The sequence below is a fragment of the Nerophis ophidion genome, linkage group LG09, assembly GCF_033978795.1.
Source record: "Nerophis ophidion isolate RoL-2023_Sa linkage group LG09, RoL_Noph_v1.0, whole genome shotgun sequence".
Lineage (NCBI taxonomy): Eukaryota > Metazoa > Chordata > Actinopteri > Syngnathiformes > Syngnathidae > Nerophis > Nerophis ophidion.
In genome coordinates, this window is record NC_084619.1 from 66,322,397 (window position 1) to 66,348,754 (window position 26,358).

At 37.0% G+C, this 26,358-nt stretch overlaps 2 protein-coding genes across 5 annotated transcripts in view; one reads left to right on the plus strand and one right to left on the minus strand.

The window, feature by feature from the left end:
* Positions 1-231: 231 nt before the first annotated feature.
* On the plus strand, positions 232-6,912 carry sfr1 (SWI5-dependent homologous recombination repair protein 1). Its single transcript, XM_061911607.1, has 3 exons — positions 232-515; positions 3,565-3,921; positions 5,878-6,912. The coding sequence occupies exons 1-3, from the start codon at positions 426-428 to the stop codon at positions 6,085-6,087; spliced, it is 657 nt and encodes a 218-aa protein (XP_061767591.1). The 5' UTR covers positions 232-425; the 3' UTR covers positions 6,088-6,912.
* Positions 6,913-7,742: 830 nt separating this feature from the next.
* Positions 7,743-26,358, minus strand: part of cfap43 (cilia and flagella associated protein 43) — a 51,849-nt gene continuing 33,233 nt past the window's right edge. For all 4 annotated transcript variants that reach the window (XM_061911601.1, XM_061911600.1, XM_061911602.1 and 1 more), the window contains 4 exons: positions 24,078-24,242; positions 21,815-21,892; positions 11,850-12,003; positions 7,743-7,960 (listed from right to left, as the gene is read on the minus strand). In XM_061911601.1, the coding sequence (XP_061767585.1) occupies positions 7,785-7,960; positions 11,850-12,003; positions 21,815-21,892; positions 24,078-24,242 (573 nt within the window). In that variant the 3' untranslated portion in view covers positions 7,743-7,784. The remainder of the gene's footprint in view (positions 7,961-11,849; positions 12,004-21,814; positions 21,893-24,077; positions 24,243-26,358) is intronic.

The following is a 26,358-nucleotide window of genomic DNA, read 5'->3' on the forward strand; positions in this document are numbered from 1 at the left end:
TTTTATTTATTTATTTATTTTTTTTAAAGGTAAATTTAGCAAATTGGCTATTTCTGGCAATTTATTTAAGCGTGTATCAAACTGGTAGCCCTTTGCATTAATCAGCTCTTGGTTTCAAAAAGGTTGCTGACGCCTGGATAACACTAACATTACCTTTGAGCTGTGAACGAGAATTAAAAAGACACAAAAAACAACTACATTTCCCAAAATCCTCTGCTGTGTTACGTCATTGCAATCCAACCAATCACAGGCTCTGGAGGGCTTCTCGAAGCTCACACCACGGAAGTGCGGAAAAACTAAATCCAAATCGCGGTTACGGACTTGTTTGTTGGAGTTGTGGAGTTAACAAAGTGTCGCCAAACCTTTTGGGATTTTTACAAGAGAAAATCACCTCTTTTCTCCATGCGTCGTCGGTGATTTTTCTCATGGCGGTCACACCGAAGAATGTCGAATTCAAGTCCGAGTATAGTTCACAGTGCGTGTCGGAGAGCAGCCCTCATGACCCCGCGGAGACGGTAAATGTAAACAGTTTTGGTGTAAACAGCACATAAAAAGCTAAAATTTCTCGTCTATTTGTCAATTTAACAGTGTTTTAAATAGTGTGCCTGTGTGACCCGCCTGGTCCTGGCCAGTGTTGGCGACTCTTCAGTAAGGAGAGTAGCTATTGGCTGGCCTTAAAGTCGCCGGGTGACGTCATAGCATAATTTGCATAATTGCTTCCTATGGATGCTGTAGAATAGAATATTATTGAATAGAAAGTACTTTATTGATGATCCCTGGGGGAAATTCCGCACCACAGTTCACTCACGATAGACAATAAACACTTGGGTATTTTTTTAACATTTGAATAATATAAATACAGTCTATTATACTGCATAATTCACATGTGAATAACATAAAATCATTCTATTATACAACGTTATTCACATGTGAATAATATGAATACAGCCTATTACACAGCATTATTCACATGTGAATAATATAAATACAGCATATTATACAGCATTATTCACATGTGAATAATATAAATACAGCATATACAGCATTATTTACATGTGAATAATATAAATACAGCCTATTATACAGCATTATTCACATGTGAACAATATAAATACAGTCTATTATACAGCATTATTCACATGTGAATAGCATAAATACAGTCTATTATACAGCATTATTCACATCTGAATAATATAAACACATTCTATTATACAGCATTATTCACATGTGAATAATATAAATACAGTTTATTATGCAGCATTATTCACATCTGAATAATATAAATACAGTCTATTATACAGCATTATTCACATGTGAATATGAATACAGCATATTATACAGCATTATTCACATGTGAATAACATAAATACAGTCTAATATACGTCATTATTCACATGTGAATAATATGAATACAGCCTATTATACAGCATTATTCACATGTGAACAATATAAATGCTGTCTATTATTCACATCTGAATAATATAAATACAGTCTATTATAGAGCATTATTCACATGTGAATAACATAAATGCAGTCGATTATAAAACAGTATTCACATGTGAATAACATAAATACAGTCTATTATACAGCATTATACACGTATGTGAATAACATAAATACAGTCTATTATAAAACAATTTAATCACATGTGAATAACATAAATACAGTCTATTATAAAACAATTTAATCACATGTGAATAACATAAATACAGCCCATTATACAGCATTATTCACATGTGAATAACATAAATACAGTCTAGCTGGTACTATTGCACAAATAGTTAGCAAAAACGGATGTATTTACGCATGCAAAATTGGACCACAAAGCTTACATTAGTGTATCTAGGTATGAAATATTGCACAATAATACAAATACATAAATTTTAGAATGGAAATAGTAATCCACAGATATTTATTGGCACTAATGTCAAGTATTTCTAGCTTTCTTATACTGTATACGTGATGTATCACCTAGAAGCCATCACATACTAAAGCCCAAACAAAGCTTACTTCTCGCAAAAATGAGCAAAAAACAAGTAAACAAACAAAGACTCCTAATTAGTCTGCTGACGTATGAAGTAACATAATGTGTCATTTATACACCTATTATTTTGTGCACATTATGAGGGACAAACTGTATAAAATGGATTATTAATCTACTTGTTCATTTACTGTTAATACCTGCTTATTTTCCTTTTTAACATGTTCTATCTACACTTCTGTTAAAATGTAATAATCACTTATTTTTCTCTTTGATACTTCACAATAGTTTTGGATGATACCACACATTCGGGTATCGATCCGATACCAAGTAGTTACAGGATCATACAATAAAATATAATACCTAATAATAAACCAATAATAATATGGTTAAGAAATACTGATGTAAAGGGTAGGTGTCGCGCTGTTTTATGTTCTAACATGTTCTATCTACACTTCTGTTAAAATGCATAATCACTTATTCTTCTCTTCTTTGATACTTTACATTAGTTTTGAATGATACCACACATTTACGTATCGATTCGATACCAAGTAGTTACATGATCATACATTGGTCATATTCAAAGTCTTCGTGTGTCCAGTGACGTGTTTCCTGACTATAAACATATGATTTTTAAAAAAACAATAAAGAAGGATTTTGTGATGCTAAAAAAATATCAATGTAATCATAGGGACGGCGTGGCGCAGTGGGAGAGTGGCCGTGCGCAACCCGAGCGTCCCTGGTTCAATTCCCACCTAGCACCAACCTCGTCACGTCCGTTGTGTCCTGAGCAAGACACTTCACCCTTGCTCCTGATGGGTGCTGGTTGGCGCCTTGCATGGCAGCTCCCTCCATCAGTGTGTGAATGTGTGTGTGAATGGGTAAATGTGGAAGTAGTGTCAAAGCGCTTTGAGTACCTTGAAGGTAGAAAAGCGCTATACAAGTACAACCCATTTATTTATCATTTATAGTAGTATCGACTCGATACGCACCTGTATTTGGTATCGTTGCAGTGGATGTCAGGTGTAGATCCACCCATGGCTATTGTATCCTCCTACGGTGTGTAGTGAAGCATGTTTAGCTATTCCTCGTCCTCCAGTGTAAGAAACTTACTTTCTTTGTCGCCATGGAGGCCAGGATTAGTGATTTAGAAGTAGCTAAAACACTGCAGATGTACGTTAGCCGCTAGCTAGCTAGCCATGTCTTAAAGCATTTCTTCCTGAGGGTGTTTCAGTGTTATAAATTCACCCTTATCTTTATTTTGTACACCAAAATGCGTCCGTTCTCCCTGTTCTGTCTACACACTGTGTCTGCTTGTAAGTACTCTGTGTGTGTGCGCTGCCGAACATGCTCCTCTGCTCGTAAAACCAGCAATGTCAAGACGTGACGTCTTTTCCATTTAAAAAAATAGGGGGGGGGTTCTGTAGTTTTTAGAGGTGGTATAGTACCGAATGATTAAATGGTATCGCAGTACTATACTAGTACCGGTATACAGTACAACCCTAGTTGGACCTAACGAATGTAAACAATGATATGGATGCGCGAAGCTTATCTGAATCTTGTTGCTTTTGTGGACTCTGCAGCCGCAGCAGAAGCTCAGCGCCTCCCTCAAGGAGCGTCTGAAGAGGTCACGGCGCTCCTTCGCCTCGCCCTTCCGCGCCGCCAAGCGCCTTTGTGTGGACGAGGAAGACGGCCAAGCGCTCGCAACAGATTCCCAGACGACGTACAACAACACAAACGCTCCACTGGTCAGCTCGCCCGCTGACGTCACGGCGCAGGAAGCCAGACCGAGGAGCGAAAGGTTCTCCGGGACGAGTCCTGGACCCGCTGGCGGTCACTCCGAAGACTTGGCACGACGCAGGGAGCGACTCAGCCGGGAGGTGAAGGACAAGACGGAGACGTTGCGTCGACTTAAGATGGTGAAGATGTACAGAAGCAAGGTGGGTTATCTCTAGGGTTGCAAAAATTCTCGGAATATTCAAAGTCGGAAACTTTCCATGGGAATAAACATTGAATATGTTAGATCTTGCAACATGATTATGAGCTAAAACAACCTGATTTAATGCAAATTCAGTAGAATTTCAACCCTTCACTGTGCATTCCTCAATCACATGCACTGATAATTGCCAGCATAATACACACTACAGCAGGACTATTGAGGCTACACTAGTATTTGAGCCCAAGGACTTCATCCAGTCAGATAAGCGTTGATATTACTGGGCTAAATATATTTAATCTTTGCTATTTACGTTTAATTGCTTGTTACTAGGGGTATAACGGTACATGTATTTGTATTGAACCGTTTCGGTACGGGGGTTTAGGTTCGGTGCGGAGGGGTACCGAATGAGTTTTCACACGAACATATGAAGTAGCCGCCTAAGCTAAAGTCTTAACAAGCTGCTCTGCTTTCTGCCTCTGTATCCTACACATCACCCAGCATTGTCCCACCCACACAACCATCTGATTGGCTACAACCATAGCGGTAACAGCCAATCAGCAGTGCGTATTCAGAGCGCATGTAGTCAGCGCTTCGGCGTCGAGCAGATAGGTGTTAAGCAGGTGAGCATAAGGCAGCGTACTCTCCCCAAATGATAATAAACACCTAGTCAACTACTAGTAACATCACTATGAGCCTGTTGACGTTCTAGAAACAAACTGCAGCTCAGCTCACTCGCAGTCCTGGCTTGAGGTGAAGGCTAAGTAACGTTAGCTCATTGTGTGGTGTGTGTGTGTGTGTGTTACGGACAGTGTTGTTTGAGCTGTGTTGAAGCAGCAAAAATGGACATTATGTTAAATCAAGAGTTTCTGTCTCTGATAGTGTATATAATAGTGTAAGTGCATCATTAAGCCTACATGAACTCCATGGTGTTCAGGGATGAATAGTCTCTCCTATTGTTATTCTACTATTTTTTCAGCTATAGTTACATGAATCATGAGTAATGTAGCAGCCTAGTTTTGAATGGCAGGGTCCCTGCTATCACATGTTGATAAAAATATAACATTCACCGTATTTTTCGGACTGTAAGTCGCAGTCATCTCCACAGTCCAGCGGGGGGTGAGACCCGGCCAAACCAAAAAAATTATGAAAAACGTTTTATTTTTTATTTTTTTATAGGTTTGGCCAAGTCTACAAAAAAAACGCGACTTATTGTCCGAAAAATACGGTACATAATAAAAATCAACTACAGGCTTTCTAAATGCTGTAATATATTAAGCATGATGATGTAGAAGAAAAGTTTTGTCATTTTATTTAATCCAAGCAACAAGTTGAGGCAGTTTAATGTGAATTAACGTGGGCGGAATTATTATAGTGTTCCCAATGTTAAAAGGATAAAGCCATTGTTTACAAATTTGGTAAATAAATAACCAAAAAATGTATATTTTGTTGTTTTCTTACTGTACCGAAAATGAACCGAACCGTGACCGCTAAACCGAGGTACGTACCGAACCAAAATTTTTGTGTAGCGTTACACCCCTACTTGTTACTGTATGACTGTAGACTACTCCAGTTGACTAGATGTTCCTCTACTTGTTCAATGATTTTGGGGCCAATATCTGTAGCTCGCTATTTTTATGTACCACCACAGTCTCATAATGACCCCGAAAATATTTCACCGTTAGCCGTGATGCTAATTTTCTCTATGTTAAATCCCCTTCATTTATGCTAACAACGTTAGCGATCTGAATTTACAAGCTTTACAAGCTTCTCATCTTATTCTACAGACTAAGACGGACAGTGTCCAACTTTGAATAATCCAAAAATGGTCAAAATTTCCAACCTTCCCGAGCTTAACTTCCCGTGGTAAATTTCCGGAAACTTTCCATCCCTTTGCAACCCTGATTATGTCGTATGGCCGCTTTTGAACGCAGCTGATTACTTCTTTATCGCTCCCAAGAACGACCTGGGCCAGCTCCAGACCTTGGTGGACAAGTGGCGGAGCTGTGCCCAGGAGGCTCTGTATCAGCTGCAGTCCCAGGTCCCGGTGGACGGACGCAAGGCCAGCCTCTCCGAGCTCATTGACCTCTTCGGACTGGATGAGAACATTCTCCACTTTGACCGCACGGAAGATGACTTCCTGAACATGAGCTCAAAACGCAGTCATTAGATGGACAAAGAAACCTCTAAAGTCCAGTTTGGGCGCTACTAATTGTTCACTTTTTGAAACTAAAAGGGAAATAACAGCAATAGAAACTTGTTACAGGGTGTAAAGGTCCCTATTAAGACCAGGCGTCCAAGTGTAAAAATAAGTGAAGCAATACTATTTTTTCCAAAGGCCTTTTGTAATAAATATCAAGTTTTGTGAGTTTAGAGGTGGATTTTCCCGAAATATGTTCAAATTTCCAACTTTAGAGGTTTCTCTGCATGGTTAAATTCCCCCAAATTCTAGAGGATTATTAAAAAATATATATATTGAACTCTTTATTTGTTGCAGCTACTCCATTTCCACAGCTCTGCAGCATTTGTTCACTTTTTGAAACAAAGAGGAAATAACGGCAATAGAAACTTGTCACAGGGTGTAAAGGTCCCTATTAAGACTAGACATACAAGTGTAAAAATAAGTGAAGCAATACTATTTTTTCCAAAGGCCTTTTGTAATAAATATCAAGTTTTTTGAGTTTAGAGGTGGATTTTCCCGAAATATGTTCAAATTTCCAACTTTAGAGGTTTCTCTGCATGGTTAAATTCCCCCAAAATTTAGAGGATTTTTTTTTTAATAAATTGAGCTCTTTATTTGTTGCAGCTACTCCATTTCCATAGTTTTGCAACAATTGTTCACTTTTTCAAACAAAAATGAAAATAACGGCAATAGAAACTTGTCACAGGGTGTAAAGGTCCCTATTAAGACCAGACATACAAGTGTAAAAATAAGTGAAGCAATACTATTTTTTCCAAAGGCCTTTTGTAATAAATATCAAGTTTTGTGAGTTTAGAGGTGTGTTTTTTTCCCCAAAATATGTTCAAATTTCCAACTTGCATGGTTAAATTCCAAATGATTCTACAGAAAAACTTGTTTTTTCTTAATATATTGAGCTCTTTATTTGTTGCAGCTTTTCCATTTCCACAGCTCTGCAGCATTTGTTCACTTTTTGAGACAAAATAGGAAATAATGGCCTGTGATGAGGTGGCGACTTGTCCAGGGTGTAACCCGCCTTCTGCCGAATGCAGCTGGGATAGGCTCCAGCACCCCCCCCCCCGCCAGCCCGAAAGGGACAAGCAGTAGAAAATGGATGGAAATAACGGCAATAGAAACTTGTCACAAGGTGTAAAGTTCCCTATTAAAAACAGCCGTACAAGTGTAAAAATAAGTGAAGCAATACTATTTTTTCAAAGGCTTTTTGTAATATATATCAAGTTTTGTGAGTTAAAGTGGTGTTTTTTCCCGAAATATGTTTAAATTTCCAACTTTAAAGGTTTCTCTGCATTGGTTAAATTCCAAATGATTCTAGAGGGGGAAAAAAGTAGAAATATATTGAGCTCTGTATTTGTTGCAGGTACTCCATTTTCACCATTTGTTCACTTTTCGAAACAAAAAGGAAATAACGGCAATAGAAACTTGTCACAGGGTGTAAAGGTCCCTATTAAGACCAGACGTACAAGTGTAAAAATAAGTGAAGCAATACTATTTTTTTTCCAAACGCCTTTTGTAAAAAATATCAAGTTTTGTGAGTTTAGAGGTGGATTTTCCCAAAATATGTTCAAATTTCCAACTTCAGAGGTTTCTCTGCATGGTTAAATTCCAAATAAAACTTGAGGAAACATTTGTTTGTAATATATTGAGCTCTTTATTTGTTGAAAAGCCGCTCATTTGTACTTGGACTGGACCAGGGAGGGGATGTTCGTCATGCCCAAGCGTTCGGCCTCGGCGCCGAGGAAGGCCAGTTTCTCCATCTGGACCCTGGCCGTGTCCTTCAGCTTGCGCAGCAGCAGGACCTCCTGGTAGCGCTCCTCGATGTTGGCCGCCTCGTTTTCTTCCATTGCTGAAAAAGGCCAAAGCACGACTATAAAAAAGAAGGAGGTGCCGAGGGGCCTCATTATGCAGCAGCTGCGCTGGGTCATAAACAGTCAAAATGAAATGTGCTTGAAGCGGCGTCCGGTTTGCCCCCTCTCTACTCAATGATTTCGGGTCCTGATAAGGCTGTGTAGAACTGAGAAACCGACACCTCTACGGCGCATTCCATGGCACACAGTGGAGATTTACAAGCTGTCCGCCTTTTTTTTTGCTTGATAAGATCAAAGACAGCTTTGTAAGCACCAGTGGATAGTAACCCGGGCAAACGGTCTTCACGGAACTCATAGAAAACAAATTGTGTGATAACTTATACACAATTATTCCGACAACGCTACTATCCCATATCGGTCTGATACAAGCACACACAAAAAAAAAGAAAATGTGTAAATGTTCCAAAGCATTCTCTTTATTACCAAAAGTCATCTATTATTATTCTTCTTCTACATATGTTGGCGGGCTCCACCTTTCACATTTTTCATCCGATTCAAACCAACCAACTTCAAACTACTCAACCTATTCGGAAATCGCGGGCTTTCCCTCGACAAATTCCCAGATTTTCCAGAATTCCAGATTTCCCGGGACATTTTTCCCATTCAAAAAAATTTGGCCATTTTTCAAACCTCCACCTTTTTCAACTGATTCAAACCATTCCACCTTCAACATATTCCACTCATCCTGCACATTCAAACTATTATTTTTCCAAGTTCCAGAAAATTCCAGGAATTCCCAGAATTTCCGTTTTTTCAAACCCTTTTTTCTGTCGACTACTCTTTCCACATTTTCAACCGTTCCACAATCAAATCACTCCTCTTAATCAGGACAAAAAACAAAGTTATTCTTGAATTGAAAAAATTCCCTAATTCCCAGTGCCACCATGGAAATGCCCCCTCTACCTCAAAGAACTGCTCACCCCCAAATCCTCCACACGACACCTGAGCCCGGGACAAACTAACGTCCGAGGACAAAGCTACGAACAATTGGAGACCAGGCTTTCTGCTCCGTTGCTCCCAGTCTGTGGAACGCTCTCCCCGACCACCTGAGGGCACCACAGACTGTGACTGCTTTTAAAAAAGGCTTTAAAACCCTTCTTTTTTTTAAAAAAAAGCCTTTTTTTAGATATATGCGTGCTAGTTCTAGCTATTAGGCTGTTGTTTTTATTTGTATTTATTTATTTACTTTTATTTTATTTTTTTAATACACTGTAGCATTTTGATGTTGGTTGCTCAATGTAAAGTGCTTTTATAAATAAAAATCTATTATTATTAATGTTATTAATACCATTTCTCAATGAAAAATGTTACTGCTTCAACATTTCTTGACCGATTTGAAAAATTCCAACACCAACCATTTCGACTCATTCAGAACATTCAAGTCTTTTAGCATTTTCAAAAAAAAAAATCCCGTTTTTCATGACATTCCCATTGAAATCAATGGGACATTTTTCAAAGTTCCACAATTCCCACATTAGTCTTTCAATTCAAACCATCCCAAATCCAAAATATTCAGCCTGTTCAGGAATTGTGTGCGCTCCTTCAACAATTAAACAAAAATCCCGGATTTTTAAGAATTCACAGAATTTAGGGACATTTTCCCCATTCAAAATGAATTATCCATTTTTAAAACTTCCACAATTCCCACATTTTTCAACCGATTCAACTCATCCTGGAAATTCATTCATTCATTTTCCACATTCAACAAATTTCCAGGAATTCCAGTTTTTTTCTAACCTTATTTCCAACCTTTTTTTTTAGTGGGATGACTCCTTTCACGTTTTTCAACCCATTTCAAGCATTCCACTGTCAAAACATTCCTCTCAGTCAGGACAAAAAAAACAAGTTGGAATTTGACTTTCCGGAAATTCCATAACGCCATTTTTCAATTAAAAACTGTTACTACTTCAACATTTCTTGACCGATTTAAACAATTCCAACACCAACCAATTCAGCTCATTCAGGACATTAAAGCTCCTAATCATTTTTTTAAATCCCAAAATCCCCAAATTTCCAGGAAGTTCCCATTGAAATGAATGAGACATTTTTCCAAGTTGCACAATTCCCACATTTTTCGACCTATTCAAAGCATTCCAACATCAACACGTTCAACACATTCTGGACATTAAAACTAACACTTTCCCAAGTTCCAAACCAGATTCCAGTTTTCCTGGAAATTCAAACCCTTCCAACATTCAAACTATTCTTACATTCTTACATTCTGTTAGCGTTTCACTTCAACTTCAGCTTTTCACACGCGATTCCTCCAGGAATTTCCTCATGTAGTTTACAAACCCTGTTTCCATATGAGTTGGGAAATTGTGTTAGATGTAAATATAAACAGAATACAATGATTTGCAAATCCTTTTCAACCCATATTCAGTTGAATGCACTACAAAGACAAGATATTTGATGTTCAAACTCATAAACTTTGTTTTTTTTTTGCAAATAACAATTAACCTTGAATTTCATGGCTGCAACATGTGCCAAAGTAGTTGGGAAAGGGCATGTTCACCACTGTGTTACATCACCTTTTCCTTTAACAACACTCAAAAAAAATTGGGAACTGAGGGAACTAAATGTTGAAGCTTTGAAAGTGGAATTCTTTCCCATTCTTGTTTTATGTAGAGCTTCAGTCGTTCAACAGTCCGGGGTCTCCGCTGTCGTATTTTACTCTTCATAATGCGCCACACATTTTCCATGTTAGACAGGTCTGTACTGCAGGCGGGCCAGGAAAGTACCCGCACTCTTTTACTACAAAGCCACGCTGTTAAAACCCGTGGTTTGGGATGGTCTTGCTGAAATAATCAGGGGCGTCCATGATAAGGTTGCTTGGATGACAATATATGTTGATCCAAAACCTGTATGGACCTTTCAGCATTAATGGTGCCTTCACAGATGTGTAAGTTACCCATGCCTTGGGCACTAATACACCCCCATACCATCACACATGCTGGCTTTTGAACTTTGCGTCTATAACAATCCGAATGGTTATTTTCCTCTTTGTTCTGGAGGACACCACGGCCTCCGTTTCCAAATTAAATTTGAAATGTGGACTCGTCAGACCACAGAACACTTTTCCACTTTGCATCAGTCCATCTCAGATGAGCTCGGGCCCAGCGAAGCCGGCGGCGTTTCAGGGTGTTGTTGATAAATGGGTTTGGCTTTGCATAGTAGAGTTTTAACTTGCACTTACAGATGTAGTGACCAACTGTAGTTACTGACAGTGGTTTTATGAAGTGTTCCTGGGCCTAGGTGGTGATATCCTTTATACACTGATGCCAGTTTTGGATGCAGTACCGCCTGAGGGATCAAAGGTCCGTAATATCATCGCTTACTTGCAGTGATTTCTCCAGATTCTCTTAACTTTTTGATGATTTTACGGACCGTAGATGGTAAAATCCCTAAATTCCTTGCAATAGCTGGTTGAGAAATGTTGCTTACAAAGTGGTGACCCTCACCCCATCCTTGTTTGTGAATTACTTAGCATTTCATGGAAGCTGCTTTTATACCCAATCATGGCACCCACCTGTTCCCAATTAGCCTGCACACCTGTAGGATGTTCCATATAAGTATTTGATGAGCATTCCTTAACTTTATCAGTATTTATTGCCACCTTTCCCAACTTCTTTGTCACGTGTTGCTTGCATCCAATTCTTAAGTTAATGTTTATCAGTTTGAACATCAAATATGTTGTCTTTGTAGCATATTCAACTGAATATGGGTTGAAAATGATTTGCAAATCATTGTATTCCGTTTATATTTACATCGAACACAATTTCCCAACTCATATGGAAACAGGGTTTGTATATCTTTTTGCATGTAAAATCTCCACGGCGAGTGTTCCGGAACAAGCAGGATGTTTACCTGAGGCCTCGTAGATGTGTCTCATCTGGGACACGGTCACATGCATGTCCTGGATCTGCTTGTCCAGAGCGGTGTTCTTCTGTTCCTTCATGGCGGCCTTGGAGCGAAGACTGCGGATTTTTTCTTTGCGATGCTTCACGTCCTTGAGATAAGTCTTTAAAATAAAAAACAAAGAGAGACTTGTAAAAAGAGAATTACCAGGAAAGTGATATCACTGGAGAGCCCGACTTTGAAGCTACGGATGGAAATCACAATGGACAATTCTAGAATGGAGAAGATAACAGCTTTTATTGGGTTTGAATCGGGTGAAAATTGTGGAAATGGTGGAAGTTTGAAAAATGGCTAATTCATTTTGAATGGGAAAAATGTCCCAGAAAACCTGGAATTCTGGCAAATCTGGGAATTTTTGGATTTTTTCAAGGAAAAGCTTCGATTCCTGAATAGGCTTAAAAGTTTGAAGTTGGAACGCTTTGAATCGGGTGAAAAATGTGGAAATGGTGGAAGTTTGAAAAATGGCTCATTCATTTTGAATGGGAAACATGCTCTCGAAAACCTGGAATTCTGGCAAATCTGGGAATTTTTGGAACTTGGAAAAAAAGGTATTTAAAATTTCCAGGATATTGGAATGTGCTGAAGGTGGAATAGTTTTAATCGGTTTAAAAATGGGGAAATGGTATAATTTGAAAAATGGCCAATTCATTTTGAATGGGAAAAATGTCCCGGAAAACCTGGAATTCTGGCAAATCTGGGAATTTTTGGATTTTTTTCAAGGGAAAGCTTTGAATCCTGAATAGGCTTAAAAGTTTGAAGTTGGAACGCTTTGAATCGGGTGAAAATGGTGGAAGTTTGAAAAATGGCTCATTCATTTGGAATTGGGAAAAATGCCCCGGAAAACCTGGAATTCTGGCAAATCTGGGAATTTTTTGATTTTTTCAAGAAAAAGCTTTGATTCCTGAATAGGCTTAAAAGTTTGAAGTTGGAACGCTTTGAATCGGGTGAAAAATGTGGAAATGGTGGAAGTTTAAAAAATGGCTAATTAATTTTGAATGGGAAAAATGCTCTCGAAAAACCGGAATTCTGGCAAATCTGGGAATTTTTGGAACTTGGAAAAAAAGGTATTTAAAATTTCCAGGATATTGGAATGTGCTGAAGGTGGAATAGTTGTAATCGGTTAAAAAATGGGGAAATGGTAGAAGTTTGAAAAATGGCCAATTCATTTTTGAATGGGAAAAATATCCGGGAAAACCTGGAATTCTGGCAAATCTGGGAATTTTTGGATTTTTTCAAGGAAAAGCTTTGATTCCTGAATTGGCTTAAAAGTTTGAATTTGGAATGCTTTGAATCGGGTGAAAAATGTGGAAATGGTGGAAGTTTGAAAAATGGCTAATTCATTTTGAATGGGAAAAATGCTCTCGAAAAACTGGAATTCTGGCAAATCTGGGAATTTTTGGAACTTAGAAAAAAAGGTATTTAAAATTTCCAGGATATTGGAATGTGCTGAAGGTGGAATAGTTTTAATCGGTTAAAAACTGGGGAAATGGTATAATTTGAAAAATGGCCAATTCATTTTGAATGGGAAAAATGTCCCGGAAAACCTGGAATTCTGGCAAATCTGGGAATTTTTGGATTTTTCAAGGAAAAGCTTTGATTCCTGAATAGGCTTAAAAGTTTGAATTTGTAACGCTTTGAATCGGGTGAAAAATGTGGAAATGTTGGAAGTTTGAAAAATTGCTAATTCATTTTGAATGGGAAAAATATCCGGGAAAACCTGGAATTCTGGCAAATCTGGGAATTGTTGGATTTTTTTCAAGGGAAAGCTTTGATTCCTGAATAGGCTGAACAGTTTGAAGTTGGAACGCTTTCAATCGGGTGAAAAATGTGGAAATGGTGGAAGTTTGGGAAATGGAAAATTTCTTTTTGAATGGTAAAAATGTCCCGGAAAACCTATAATTCTAGCAAATATGGGAATTTTATGATTTTTTTTCAAGGGAAAGCTTTGATTCCTGAATAGGCTGAACAGTTTGAAGTTGGAACTCTTTGAATCGGGTGAAAAATGTGGAAATGGTGGAAGTTTGAAAAATGGCTAATTCATTTTGAATGGGAAACATGTACTGGAAAACCTAGAATTCTGGAAAAATCCGGGAATTTTGGGATTTTTTCAAGGGAAAGCTTTGAATCCTGAATAGGCTTAAAAGTTTGAAGTTGGAACGCTTTGAATTGGGTGAAAAATGTGGAAATGGTGGAAGTTTGAAAAATGGCTAATTCATTTTGAATGGGAAAAATGCTCTCGAAAAACTGGAATTCTGGCAAATCTGGGAATTTTTCAAGAGAACGCTTTGATTCCTGCTTAGTCTGAACAGTTTCAAGTTGGAACGCTTTGAATCGGGTGAAAAATTTGGAAATGGTGGAAGTTTGAAAAATGGCTAATTCATTTTGAATGGGAAAAATGCTCTCGAAAACCTGGAATTCTGGCAAATCTGGGAATTTGGGGAATTTTTCAAGAGAACGCTTTGATTCCTGCTTAGTCTGAACAGTTTCAAGTTGGAACGCTTTGAATCGGGTGAAAAATGTGGAAATGGTGGAAGTTTGAAAAATGGCTAATTCATTTTGAATGGGAAAAATGTCCCGGAAAACCTGTAATTCTTTAAAAATCTGGGGATTTTGGGATTTTTTTCAAGGGAAAGCTTTGAATCCTGAATAGGCTTAAAAGTTTGAAGTTGGAACGCTTTGAATCGGGTGAAAAATGTGGAAATGGTGGAAGTTTGAAAAATGGCTAATTCATTTTGAATGGGAAAACTGCCCCGGAAAACCTGGAATTCTGGCAAATCTGGAAATTTGGGGAATTTTTCAAGAGAACGCTTTGATTCCTGATTAGTCTGAACAGTTTCAAGTTGGAACGCTTTGAATCGGGTGAAAAATGTGGAAATGGTGGAAGTTTGAAAAATGGCTAATTCATTTTGAATGGGAAAAATGTCCCGGAAAACCTGGAATTCTGGCAAATCTGGGAATTTTTGGAACTTGGGAAAAAAAGGTTTTCAAAATTTCCAGGATATTGGAATGTGCTGAAGGTTGAATAGTTTTAATCGGTTAAAAAATGGGGAAATGGTAGAAGTTTGAAAAATGGCCAATTCATTTTGAATGGGAAAAATGTCCCGTAAAACCTGGAATTCTGGAAAAATCTGGGAATTTTTGGATTTTTTTCAAGGGAAAGCTTTGAATCCTGAATAGGCTTAAAAGTTTGAAGTTGGAACGCTTTGAATTGGGTGAAAAATGTGGAAATGGTGGAAGTTTGAAAAATGGCTAATTCATTTTGAATGGGAAAAATGCTCTCGAAAACCTGGAATTCTGGAAAATCTGGGAATTTGGGGAATTTTTCAAGAGAACACTTTGATTCCTGAATAGTCTGAACAGTTTCAAGTTGGAACGCTTTGAATCGGGTGAAAAATGTGGAAATGGTGGAAGTTTGAAAAATGGCTAATTCATTTTGAATGGGAAAAATGTCCCGTAAAACCTGGAATTCTTGAAAAATCTGGGAATTTTTTGATTTTTTTCAAGGGAAAGCTTTGAATCCTGAATAGGCTTAAAAGTTTGAAGTAGGAACGCTTTGAATCGGGTGAAAAATGTGGAAATGGTGGAATTTTGAAAATGGCCAATTCATTTCGAATGGGAAAAATGCTCTCGAAAAACTGGAATTCTGGCAAATCTGGGAATTTGGGGAATTTTTCAAGAGAACGCTTTGATTCCTGCTTAGTCTGAACAGTTTCAAGTTGGAACGCTTTGAATCGGGTGAAAAATTTGGAAATGGTGGAAGTTTGAAAAATGGCTAATTCATTTTGAATGGGAAAAATGCTCTCGAAAACCTGGAATTCTGGCAAATCTGGGAATTTGGGGAATTTTTCAAGAGAACACTTTGATTCCTGCTTAGTCTGAACAGTTTCAAGTTGGAACGCTTTGAATCGGGTGAAAAATGTGGAAATGGTGGAAGTTTGAAAAATGGCTAATTCATTTTGAATGGGAAAAATGTCCCGGAAAACCTGTAATTCTTTAAAAATCTGGGAATTTTGGGATTTTTTTCAAGGGAAAGCTTTGAATCCTGAATAGGCTTAAAAGTTTGAAGTTGGAATGCTTTGAATCGGGTGAAAAATGTGGAAATGGTGGAAGTTTGAAAAATGGCTAATTCATTTTGAATGGGAAAACTGCCCCGGAAAACCTGGAATTCTGGCAAATCTGGAAATTTGGGGAATTTTTCAAGAGAACGCTTTGATTCCTGATTAGTCTGAACAGTTTCAAGTTGGAACGCTTTGAATCGGGTGAAAAATGTGGAAATGGTGGAAGTTTGAAAAATGGCTAATTCATTTTGAATGGGAAAAATGTCCCGGAAAACCTGGAATTCTGGCAAATCTGGGAATTTTTGGAACTTGGGAAAAAAAGGTTTTCAAAATTTCCAGGATATTGGAATGTGCTGAAGGTTGAATAGTTTTAATCGGTTAAAAAATGGGGAAATGGTAGAAGTTTGAAAAATGGCCAATTCATTTTGAATGGGAAAAATGTCCCGTAAAACCTGGAATTCTGGAAAAATCTGGGAATTTTTGGATTTTTTTCAAGGGAAAGCTTTGAATCCTGAATAGGCTTAAAAGTTTGAAGTTGGAACGCTTTGAATTGGGTGAAAAATGTGGAAATGGTGGAAGTTTGAAAAATGGCTAATTCATTTTGAATGGGAAAAATGCTCTCGAAAACCTGGAATTCTGGAAAATCTGGGAATTTGGGGAATTTTTCAAGAGAACACTTTGATTCCTGAATAGTCTGAACAGTTTCAAGTTGGAACGCTTTGAATCGGGTGAAAAATGTGGAAATGGTGGAAGTTTGAAAAATGGCTAGTTCATTTTGAATGGGAAAAATGTCCCGTAAAACCTGGAATTCTTGAAAAATCTGGGAATTTTTTTATTTTTTTCAAGGGAAAGCTTTGAATCCTGAATAGGCTTAAAAGTTTGAAGTAGGAACGCTTTGAATCGGGTGAAAAATGTGGAAATGGTGGAATTTTGAAAATGGCCAATTCATTTCGAATGGGAAAAATGCTCTCGAAAAACTGGAATTCTGGCAAATCTGGGAATTTGGGGAATTTTTCAAGAGAACGCTTTGATTCCTGCTTAGTCTGAACAGTTTCAAGTTGGAACGCTTTGAATCGGGTGAAAAATTTGGAAATGGTGGAAGTTTGAAAAATGGCTAATTCATTTTGAATGGGAAAAATGCTCTCGAAAACCTGGAATTCTGGCAAATCTGGGAATTTGGGGAATTTTTCAAGAGAACGCTTTGATTCCTGCTTAGTCTGAACAGTTTCAAGTTGGAACGCTTTGAATCGGGTGAAAAATTTGGAAATGGTGGAAGTTTGAAAAATGGCTAATTCATTTTGAATGGGAAAAATGCTCTCGAAAACCTGGAATTCTGGCAAATCTGCGAATTTGGGGAATTTTTCAAGAGAACGCTTTGATTCCTGCTTAGTCTGAACAGTTTCAAGTTGGAACGCTTTGAATCGGGTGAAAAATGTGGAAATGGTGGAAGTTTGAAAAATGGCTAATTCATTTTGAATGGGAAAAATGCTCTCGAAAACCTGGAATTCTGGCAAATCTGGGAATTTGGGGAATTTTTCAAGAGAACGCTTTGATTCCTGCTTAGTCTGAACAGTTTCAAGTTGGAACGCTTTGAATCGGGTGAAAAATTTGGAAATGGTGGAAGTTTGAAAAATGGCTAATTCATTTTGAATGGGAAAAATGCTCTCGAAAACCTGGAATTCTGGCAAATCTGCGAATTTGGGGAATTTTTCAAGAGAACGCTTTGATTCCTGCTTAGTCTGAACAGTTTCAAGTTGGAACGCTTTGAATCGGGTGAAAAATGTGGAAATGGTGGAAGTTTAAAAAATGGCTAATTCATTTTGAATGGGAAAAATGCTCTCGAAAAACCGAAATTCTGGCAAATCTGGGAATTTTTGGAACTTGGAAAAAAAGGTATTTAAAATTTCCAGGATATTGGAATGTGCTGAAGGTGGAATAGTTTTAATCGGTTAAAAAATGGGGAAATGGTAGAAGTTTGAAAAATGGCCAATTCATTTTTGAATGGGAAAAATATCCGGGAAAACCTGGAATTCTGGCAAATCTGGGAATTTTTGGATTTTTTCAAGGAAAAGCTTTGATTCCTGAATTGGCTTAAAAGTTTGAATTTGGAATGCTTTGAATCGGGTGAAAAATGTGGAAATGGTGGAAGTTTGAAAAATGGCTAATTCATTTTGAATGGGAAAAATGCTCTCGAAAAACTGGAATTCTGGCAAATCTGGGAATTTTTGGAACTTGGAAAAAAAGGTATTTAAAATTTCCAGGATATTGGAATGTGCTGAAGGTGGAATAGTTTTAATCGGTTAAAAACTGGGGAAATGGTAGAAGTTTGAAAAATGGCCAATTCATTTTGAATGGGAAAAATGTCCCGGAAAACCTGGAATTCTGGCAAATCTGGGAATTTTTGGATTTTTCACGGAAAAGCTTTGATTCCTGAATAGGCTTAAAAGTTTGAATTTGTAACGCTTTGAATCGGGTGAAAAATGTGGAAATGTCGGAAGTTTGAAAAATTGCTAATTCATTTTGAATGGGAAAAATATCTGGGAAAACCTGGAATTCTGGCAAATCTGCGAATTTGGGGAATTTTTCAAGAGAACGCTTTGATTCCTGCTTAGTCTGAACAGTTTCAAGTTGGAACGCTTTGAATCGGGTGAAAAATGTGGAAATGGTGGAAGTTTGAAAAATGGCTAATTCATTTTGAATGGGAAAAATGCTCTCGAAAACTGGAATTCTGGCAAATCTTGGAATTTGGGGAATGTTTCAAGAGAACGCTTTGATTCCTGCTTAGTCTGAACAGTTTCAAGTTGGAACGCTTTGAATCGGGTGAAAAATGTGGAAATGGTGGAAGTTTGAAAAATGGCTAATTGATTTTGAATGGGGAAAAATGTCCCGGAAAACCTGGAATTCTGGCAAATCTGGCAATTTTTCAAGAAAACGTTTTGATTCCTGATTAGTCTGAACAGTTTCAAGTTGGAACGCTTTGAATCGGGTGAAAAATGTGGAAATGGTGGAAGTTTGAAAAATGGCTTATTCATTTTGAATGGGAAAAATGCTCTCGAAAACTGGAATTCTGGCAAATCTGGGAATTTGGGGAATTTTTCAAGAGAACGCTTTGATTCCTGCTTAGTCTGAACAGTTTCAAGTTGGAACGCTTTGAAACGGGTGAAAAATGTGGAAATGGTGGAAGTTTGAAAAATGGCTAATTCATTTTGAATGGGAAAAATGTCCCGGAAAACCTGAAATTCTTTAAAAATCTAGGAATTTTGGGATTTTTTAAAGAGAACGCTTTGATTCCTGCTTAGTCTGAACAGTTTCAAGTTGGAACGCTTTGAATCGGGTGAAAAATGTGGAAATGGTGGAAGTTTGAAAAATGGCTAATTCATTTTGAATGCGAAAAATGCTCTCGAAAACCTGGAATTCTGGCAAATCTGGGAATTTTTGGAACTTGGAAAAAAAGGTTTTCAAAATTTCCAGGATATTGGAATGTGCTGAAGGTGGAATAGTTTTAATCGGTTAAAAAAATGGGGAAATGGTAGAAGTTTGAAAAATGGCCAATTCATTTTGAATGGGAAAAATGTCCCGGAAAACCTGGAATTCTGGCAAAATCTGGGAATTTTTGGATTTTTTTCAAGGGAAAGCTTTGAATCCTGAATAGGCTTAAAGGTTTGAAGTTGGAACGCTTTGAATTGGGTGAAAAATGTGGAAATGGTGGAAGTTTGAAAAATGGCTAATTAATTTTGAATGGGAAAAATGCTCTCGAGAAACTGGAATTCTGGCAAATCTGGGAATTTGGGGAATTTTTCAAGAGAACGCTTTGATTCCTGCTTAGTCTGAACAGTTTCAAGTTGGAACGCTTTGAATCGGGTGAAAAATGTGGAAATGGTGGAGGTTTGAAAAATGGCTAATTCATTTCGAATGGGAAAAATGTCCCGGAAAACCTGGAATTCTGGCAAATCTGGGAATTTTTCAAGAGAACGCTTTGATTCCTGCTTAGTCTGAACAGTTTCAAGTTGGAACGCTTTGAATCGGGTGAAAAATGTGGAAATGGTGGAAGTTTGAAAAATGGCTAATTCATTTTGAATGGGAAAAATGCTCTCGAAAACTGGAATTCTGGCAAATCTTGGAATTTGGGGAATGTTTCAAGAGAACGCTTTGATTCCTGCTTAGTCTGAACAGTTTCAAGTTGGAACGCTTTGAATCGGGTGAAAAATGTGGAAATGGTGGAAGTTTGAAAAATGGCTAATTGATTTTGAATGGGGAAAAATGTCCCGGAAAACCTGGAATTCTGGCAAATCTGGCAATTTTTCAAGAAAACGTTTTGATTCCTGATTAGTCTGAACAGTTTCAAGTTGGAACGCTTTGAATCGGGTGAAAAATGTGGAAATGGTGGAAGTTTGAAAAATGGCTTATTCATTTTGAATGGGAAAAATGCTCTCGAAAACTGGAATTCTGGCAAATCTGGGAATTTGGGGAATTTTTCAAGAGAACGCTTTGATTCCTGCTTAGTCTGAACAGTTTCAAGTTGGAACGCTTTGAAACGGGTGAAAAATGTGGAAATGGTGGAAGTTTGAAAAATGGCTAATTCATTTTGAATGGGAAAAATGTCCCGGAAAACCTGAAATTCTTTAAAAATCTGGGAATTTTGGGATTTTTTAAAGAGAACGCTTTGATTCCTGCTTAGTCTGAACAGTTTCAAGTTGGAACGCTTTGAATCGGGTGAAAAATGTGGAAATGGTGGAAGTTTGAAAAATGGCTAATTCATTTTGAATGCGAAAAATGCTCTCGAAAACCTGGAATTCTGGCAAATCTGGGAATTTTTGGAACTTGGAAAAAAAGGTTTTCAAAATTTCCAGGATATTGGAATGTGCTGAAGGTGGAATAGTTTTAATCGGTTAAAAAAATGGGGAAATGGTAGAAGTTTGAAAAATGGCCAATTCATTTTGAATGGGAAAAATGTCCCGGAAAACCTGGAATTCTGGCAAAATCTGGGAATTTTTGGATTTTTTTCAAGGGAAAGCTTTGAATCCTGAATAGGCTTAAAGGTTTGAAGTTGGAACGCTTTGAATTGGGTGAAAAATGTGGAAATGGTGGAAGTTTGAAAAATGGCTAATTAATTTTGAATGGGAAAAATGCTCTCGAGAAACTGGAATTCTGGCAAATCTGGGAATTTGGGGAATTTTTCAAGAGAACGCTTTGATTTCTGCTTAGTCTGAACAGTTTCAAGTTGGAACGCTTTGAATCGGGTGAAAAATGTGGAAATGGTGGAAGTTTGAAAAATGGCTAATTCATTTCGAATGGGAAAAATGTCCCGGAAAACCTGGAATTCTGGCAAATCTGGGAATTTTTCAAGAGAACGCTTTGATTCCTGATTAGTCTGAACAGTTTCGAGGCGGAACGCTTTGAATCGGGTGAAAAATGTGGAAATGGTGGAAGTTTGAAAAATGGCTAATTTTGAATGGGAAAAATGCTCTCGAGAAACTGGAATTCTGGCAAATCTGGGAATTTGGGGAATTTTTCAAGAGAACGCTTTGATTCCTGCTTAGTCTGAACAGTTTGAAGTTGGAATGGTTTGAATCGGGTGAAAAATGTGGAAATGGTGGAAGTTTGAAAAATGGCTAATTCATTTCGAATGGGAAAAATGTCCCGGAAAACCTGGAATTCTGGCAAATCTGGCAATTTTTCAAGAGAACGCTTTGATTCCTGATTAGTCTGAACAGTTTCAAGTTGGAACGCTTTGAATCGGGTGAAAAATGTGGAAGGGAGAGCGCGCCAAAATGTGGAGAAAAATAAGTAGTTGAATAAATAGATGAATGTTGATGTCGAAATTTGGAGTTTCTAAATGAAATCCTACTTTGTTACCTTCTGCTGCATGGCCAAGGCTTCCTTCATGGACGTAGCCTGCTTGCACACTCGGCTGTCGCTGTCTGACTTCAGGTACTGCAAGAGAAGCACACCGACACATTACAACTTGCACAATCAACAACACCAGCATGCATCATGGATGTGTTGGCAAGCAAAGGCTTCAATTGTCAGGGTTCCAGGGAGCCGAACAATGAGAGGAAACATGGCCGGGGACCGACTGAGCGCAGCCGTGGCCAAAGTAAACGGGCACGGAGGCCTGGGGAGCAGATTCTCATGCGCGCTCATCAGCCGGTTCAAAATAAGACATGTGACTCATCACATCTTTATGGGCCTGTTTATTCTCCCGCCAACACTTACTACTCCCCCTGGCCTGGATATGTCTCATGTGGGAGTAACTCCCTGTTAGGTCTCCTCTCCACTTAATAGTAAAGAGGCAAAAAGGGAAAAGCACACATTACCATAATTGCCCGCTTGACTTAAGTCGGTGTCAAACTCAAGACCCGGGGGCCTCCACTTCATTGTATGTGGCCCTCCAAAGGCTGGAAATAAGTTAAGTAACATACAGTGGGGCTAAAAGGTATTTAGTCAGCCAGCGATTGTGCAAGTTCTCCCACTTAAAATGATGACAGAGGTCTGTAATTTTCATCATAGGTACACTTCAACTGTGAGAGACAGAAGGTGGAAAAAAAAATATAGGAATTTTAAAGAATTTATTTGTAAATTATGGTGCAAATAAATATTTGGTCAACCATTCAAAGCTCTCACTGATGGAAGGAGGTTTTGGCTCAAAATCTCACGATACATGGCCCCGTTCATTCTTTCCTTAACACGGATCAATCATCCTGTCCCCTTAGCAGAAAAACAGCCCCAAAGCATGAAGTTTCCACCCCCATGCTTCACAGTAGGTATGGTGTTCTTGGGATGCAACTCAGTATTCTTCTTCCTCCAAACACGACCAGTTGAGTTGATACCAAAATGGATACATGGATGATACAGCAGAGGATTGGGAGAATGTCATGTGGTCAGATGAAACCAAAATATAACTTTTTGATTTGTGGTAAAAAAAACAAACCAAAAAAACTGAAAGCTCAGGTGCCAAAAATGTACTGTAAAATGTAAGTTATATTTATAGTAAAAAAAAACAACAACTGTACATTTTACAGTAAAATTCAGGCAACTGAGTTGCCTTTTTTAAACCATAAAAACAGCAGTACAGTTTTTCCATTTACAGTAATGTACACTACATTTTGAGGTGAAATTATTGCACCTTACCATATTTTTTTTTTGTACATTTTAGCTTTTAAAAAGTCTACTAATAAAAGGCATAAAAAATTGTGTCATAAAACAAAAAAACTGACAGCTCAGGTGCCAAAGTTGTACGGTATTTTATACACACACACACACATATATATATATATATATATATATATATATATATATACATGAAAAAAAACAAATGTAAATCTTACAGTAAAATTCTGGCAACTGAGCTGCCTTTTGTTTGTTTTTTAACCTTAAAAACAGCAGTACAGTTTTTCCATTTACAGTAATATACACTGCATTTTGAGGTAAAATTATTGCAACTTATATTTATTTTACATTTTAGCTTTTAAAAAAATCTACTAATAAAAGGCGAAAAAAATGGTGTCATAAAACAAACAAACTGACAGCTCAGGAGCCGAAATTGTACCGTAATTTTCTCAATTGTTTTTATTTAAAGAAAAAGTAAAAAAAAACAAATGTAATTTTTACAGTCAAATTCCGGCAACTGAGCTGCCATTCTTTTTTTAACCATAAAAACAGCAGTACAGTTTTTCCATTTACAGTAATATACACTACATTTTGAGGTAAAATTATTGCAACTTACCATATTTTTTGTACATTTTAGCTGTTAAAAAATCTACTAATAAAGGCATAAAAATGTGTAATAAAACAAACAAACGGAGAGCTCGGGTGCCAAAATTGTACTGTATTTTAAAAAATAGTTTTTATTGAAAGAAAAAGTAAAAAAAATATTAATTTTTACAGTAAAATTCTGGCAACTGAGCTGCCTTTTGTTTGTTTTTACCATAAAAACAGCAGTTCAGTTTTTCCATTGACAGTAATATACATTACATTTTTTTTTTACATTTTAGTTTAAAAAAAAAATCTCCTAAAAAAGTGTGTAATAATAGTATTGCTTGTTAAAAGCGGTGTGTCTACAACCATGTTATTATTATATTATTGGGCCTAAAAGGATCATTTGTCTTCCACTACGCACCTCCTTATGGTCCTCTGTGAGTCGCAGTTTCTGTATGTCCCGTTCTTTGCTTTTGAGGTCCTCTATCTGCATCCTCCTCATGGTGTTGTCCCACTCCACCTGGATGATGCCTTTACGGAAGTCTTTGGTCTGCATCAGCATGGCTATCTTCTGCTCGCCCAGGTTCTAAACACAACAAACCTCAACAGTCAGCCTTTATTAAAATGTTGAGACAAGTAGTGTCCCGCTACCAACATGTATTTTGATACTTTTATAAATAAAGAGCACCGCAAAAAATGTCATTATCGTCTCTATTGTAACAAACAATCTTAGTGTACAAGAGACATATGTTTATTATTGTCATTTAGTCCTTAAATAAAATAGACAACTTGTCTTTTAGTAGTAAGTAAACAAACAAAGACTCCTAATTAGTCTATGCAGTAACATATTGTGTCATTTATACACCTATAATTTTCTACACATTATGAGGGACAAACTGTAAAAATTGATTATTAATCTACTTGTTCATTTACTGTTAATATCTGCTTATTTTGTGTTTTAACATGTTCTATCTACACTTCTGTTAAAATGTAATAATCACTTATGTTCTCTTCTTTGGTTCCTTTACATTAGTTTTGGATGATACCACACATTTAGGTATCGATCCAATACCAAGTAGTTACAGGATCGTACAATAAAATATAATACCTGATAAACCAATAATAATATGGTTAAGAAATACTGATGTAAAGGGTAGGTGTCGCACTGTTTTAACATGTTCTATCTACACTTCTGTTAAAATGTAATCATCACTTATTCTTCTCTTCTTTGATACTTGACATTAGTTTTGGATGATACGACACATATAGGTATCGATCTGATACCAAGTTGTTACATGATGGTACAATAAAATATAATACCTAATAAACCAATAATAATATGGTTAATAAATACTGATGTAAAGGGTAGGTGTCGCGCTCTTTTCAGTTTTAACATGTTCTATCTACACTTCTGTTAAAATGTAATAATCACTTATTCTTCTCTTCTTTGATACTTTACATTAGTTTTGGATGATACCACACATATAGGTATCGATCCGATACCAAGTAGTTACATGATGGTACAATAAAATATAATACCTAATAAACCAATAATAATATGGTTAAGAAATACTGATGTTAAGGGTAGGTGTCGCACTGTTTTCAGTTTTAACATGTTCTATCTACACTTCTGTTAAAATGTAATCATCACTTATTCTTCTCTTCTTTGATACTTGTCATTAGTTTTGGATGATACCACACATATAGGTATCGATCCGATACCAAGTAGTTACATGATGGTACAATAAAATATAATACCTAATAAACCAATAATAATATGGTTAAGAAATACTGATGTAAAGGGTAGGTGTCGCACTGTTTTCTGTTTTAAAATGTTCTATCTACACTTCTGTTAAAATGTAATCATCACTTATTCTTCTCTTCTTTGATACTTGTCATTAGTTTTGGATGATACCACACATATAGGTATCGATCCGATACCAAGTAGTTACATGATGGTACAATAAAATATAATACCTAATAAACCAATAATAATATGGTTAAGAAATACTGATGTAAAGGGTAGGTGTCGCACTGTTTTCTGTTTTAAAATGTTCTATCTAAACTTCTGTTAAAATGTAATAATCACTTATTCTTCTCTTCTTTGATACTTTACATTAGTTTTGGATGATACCACACATATAGGTATGGATCCGATACCAAGTAGTTACATGATGGTACAATAAAATATAATACCTAATAAACCAATAATAATATGGTTAAGAAATACAGATGTAAAGGGTAGGTGTCGCACTGTTTTCTGTTTTAAAATGTTCTATGTAAACTTCTGTTAAAATGTAATAATCACTTATTCTTCTCTTCTTTGATACTTTACATTAGTTTTGGATGATACCACACATATAGGTATGGATCCGATACCAAGTAGTTACAAGATTATACATTGGTCATATTCAAAGTCCTCATGTGTCTAGGGACATATTTACTGACTATGGAATAGAATAGGACTTTATTGTCATTAATTTGCATATAATGAGATTAAGGTGCGGTAGTGGGAACAAACATGGGATAAAAATAAATTACACAGGAAGTAATAAAGATAAAACCGAGAATTAAAATAAATAGACTAGTATCCAATAGAAAATAATAAGCAATTATGTACAATATACAAAACAAGACAAGAGTATCCGAGTACAGAACCGATACCGGAGTACGATACCAGACTTTATAAACATATATAAAAA

Bases quoted from the DNA above. Each gene is read 5' to 3' on its own strand.
- sfr1 (XM_061911607.1), top strand. From the start codon at position 426: ATGGCGGTCACACCGAAGAATGTCGAATTCAAGTCCGAGTATAGTTCA. The intron at 516-3,564 runs GTAAATGTAAAC...TGGACTCTGCAG, and splicing joins CTCATGACCCCGCGGAGACG to CCGCAGCAGAAGCTCAGCGC. The intron at 3,922-5,877 runs GTGGGTTATCTC...ATCGCTCCCAAG, and splicing joins TGAAGATGTACAGAAGCAAG to AACGACCTGGGCCAGCTCCA.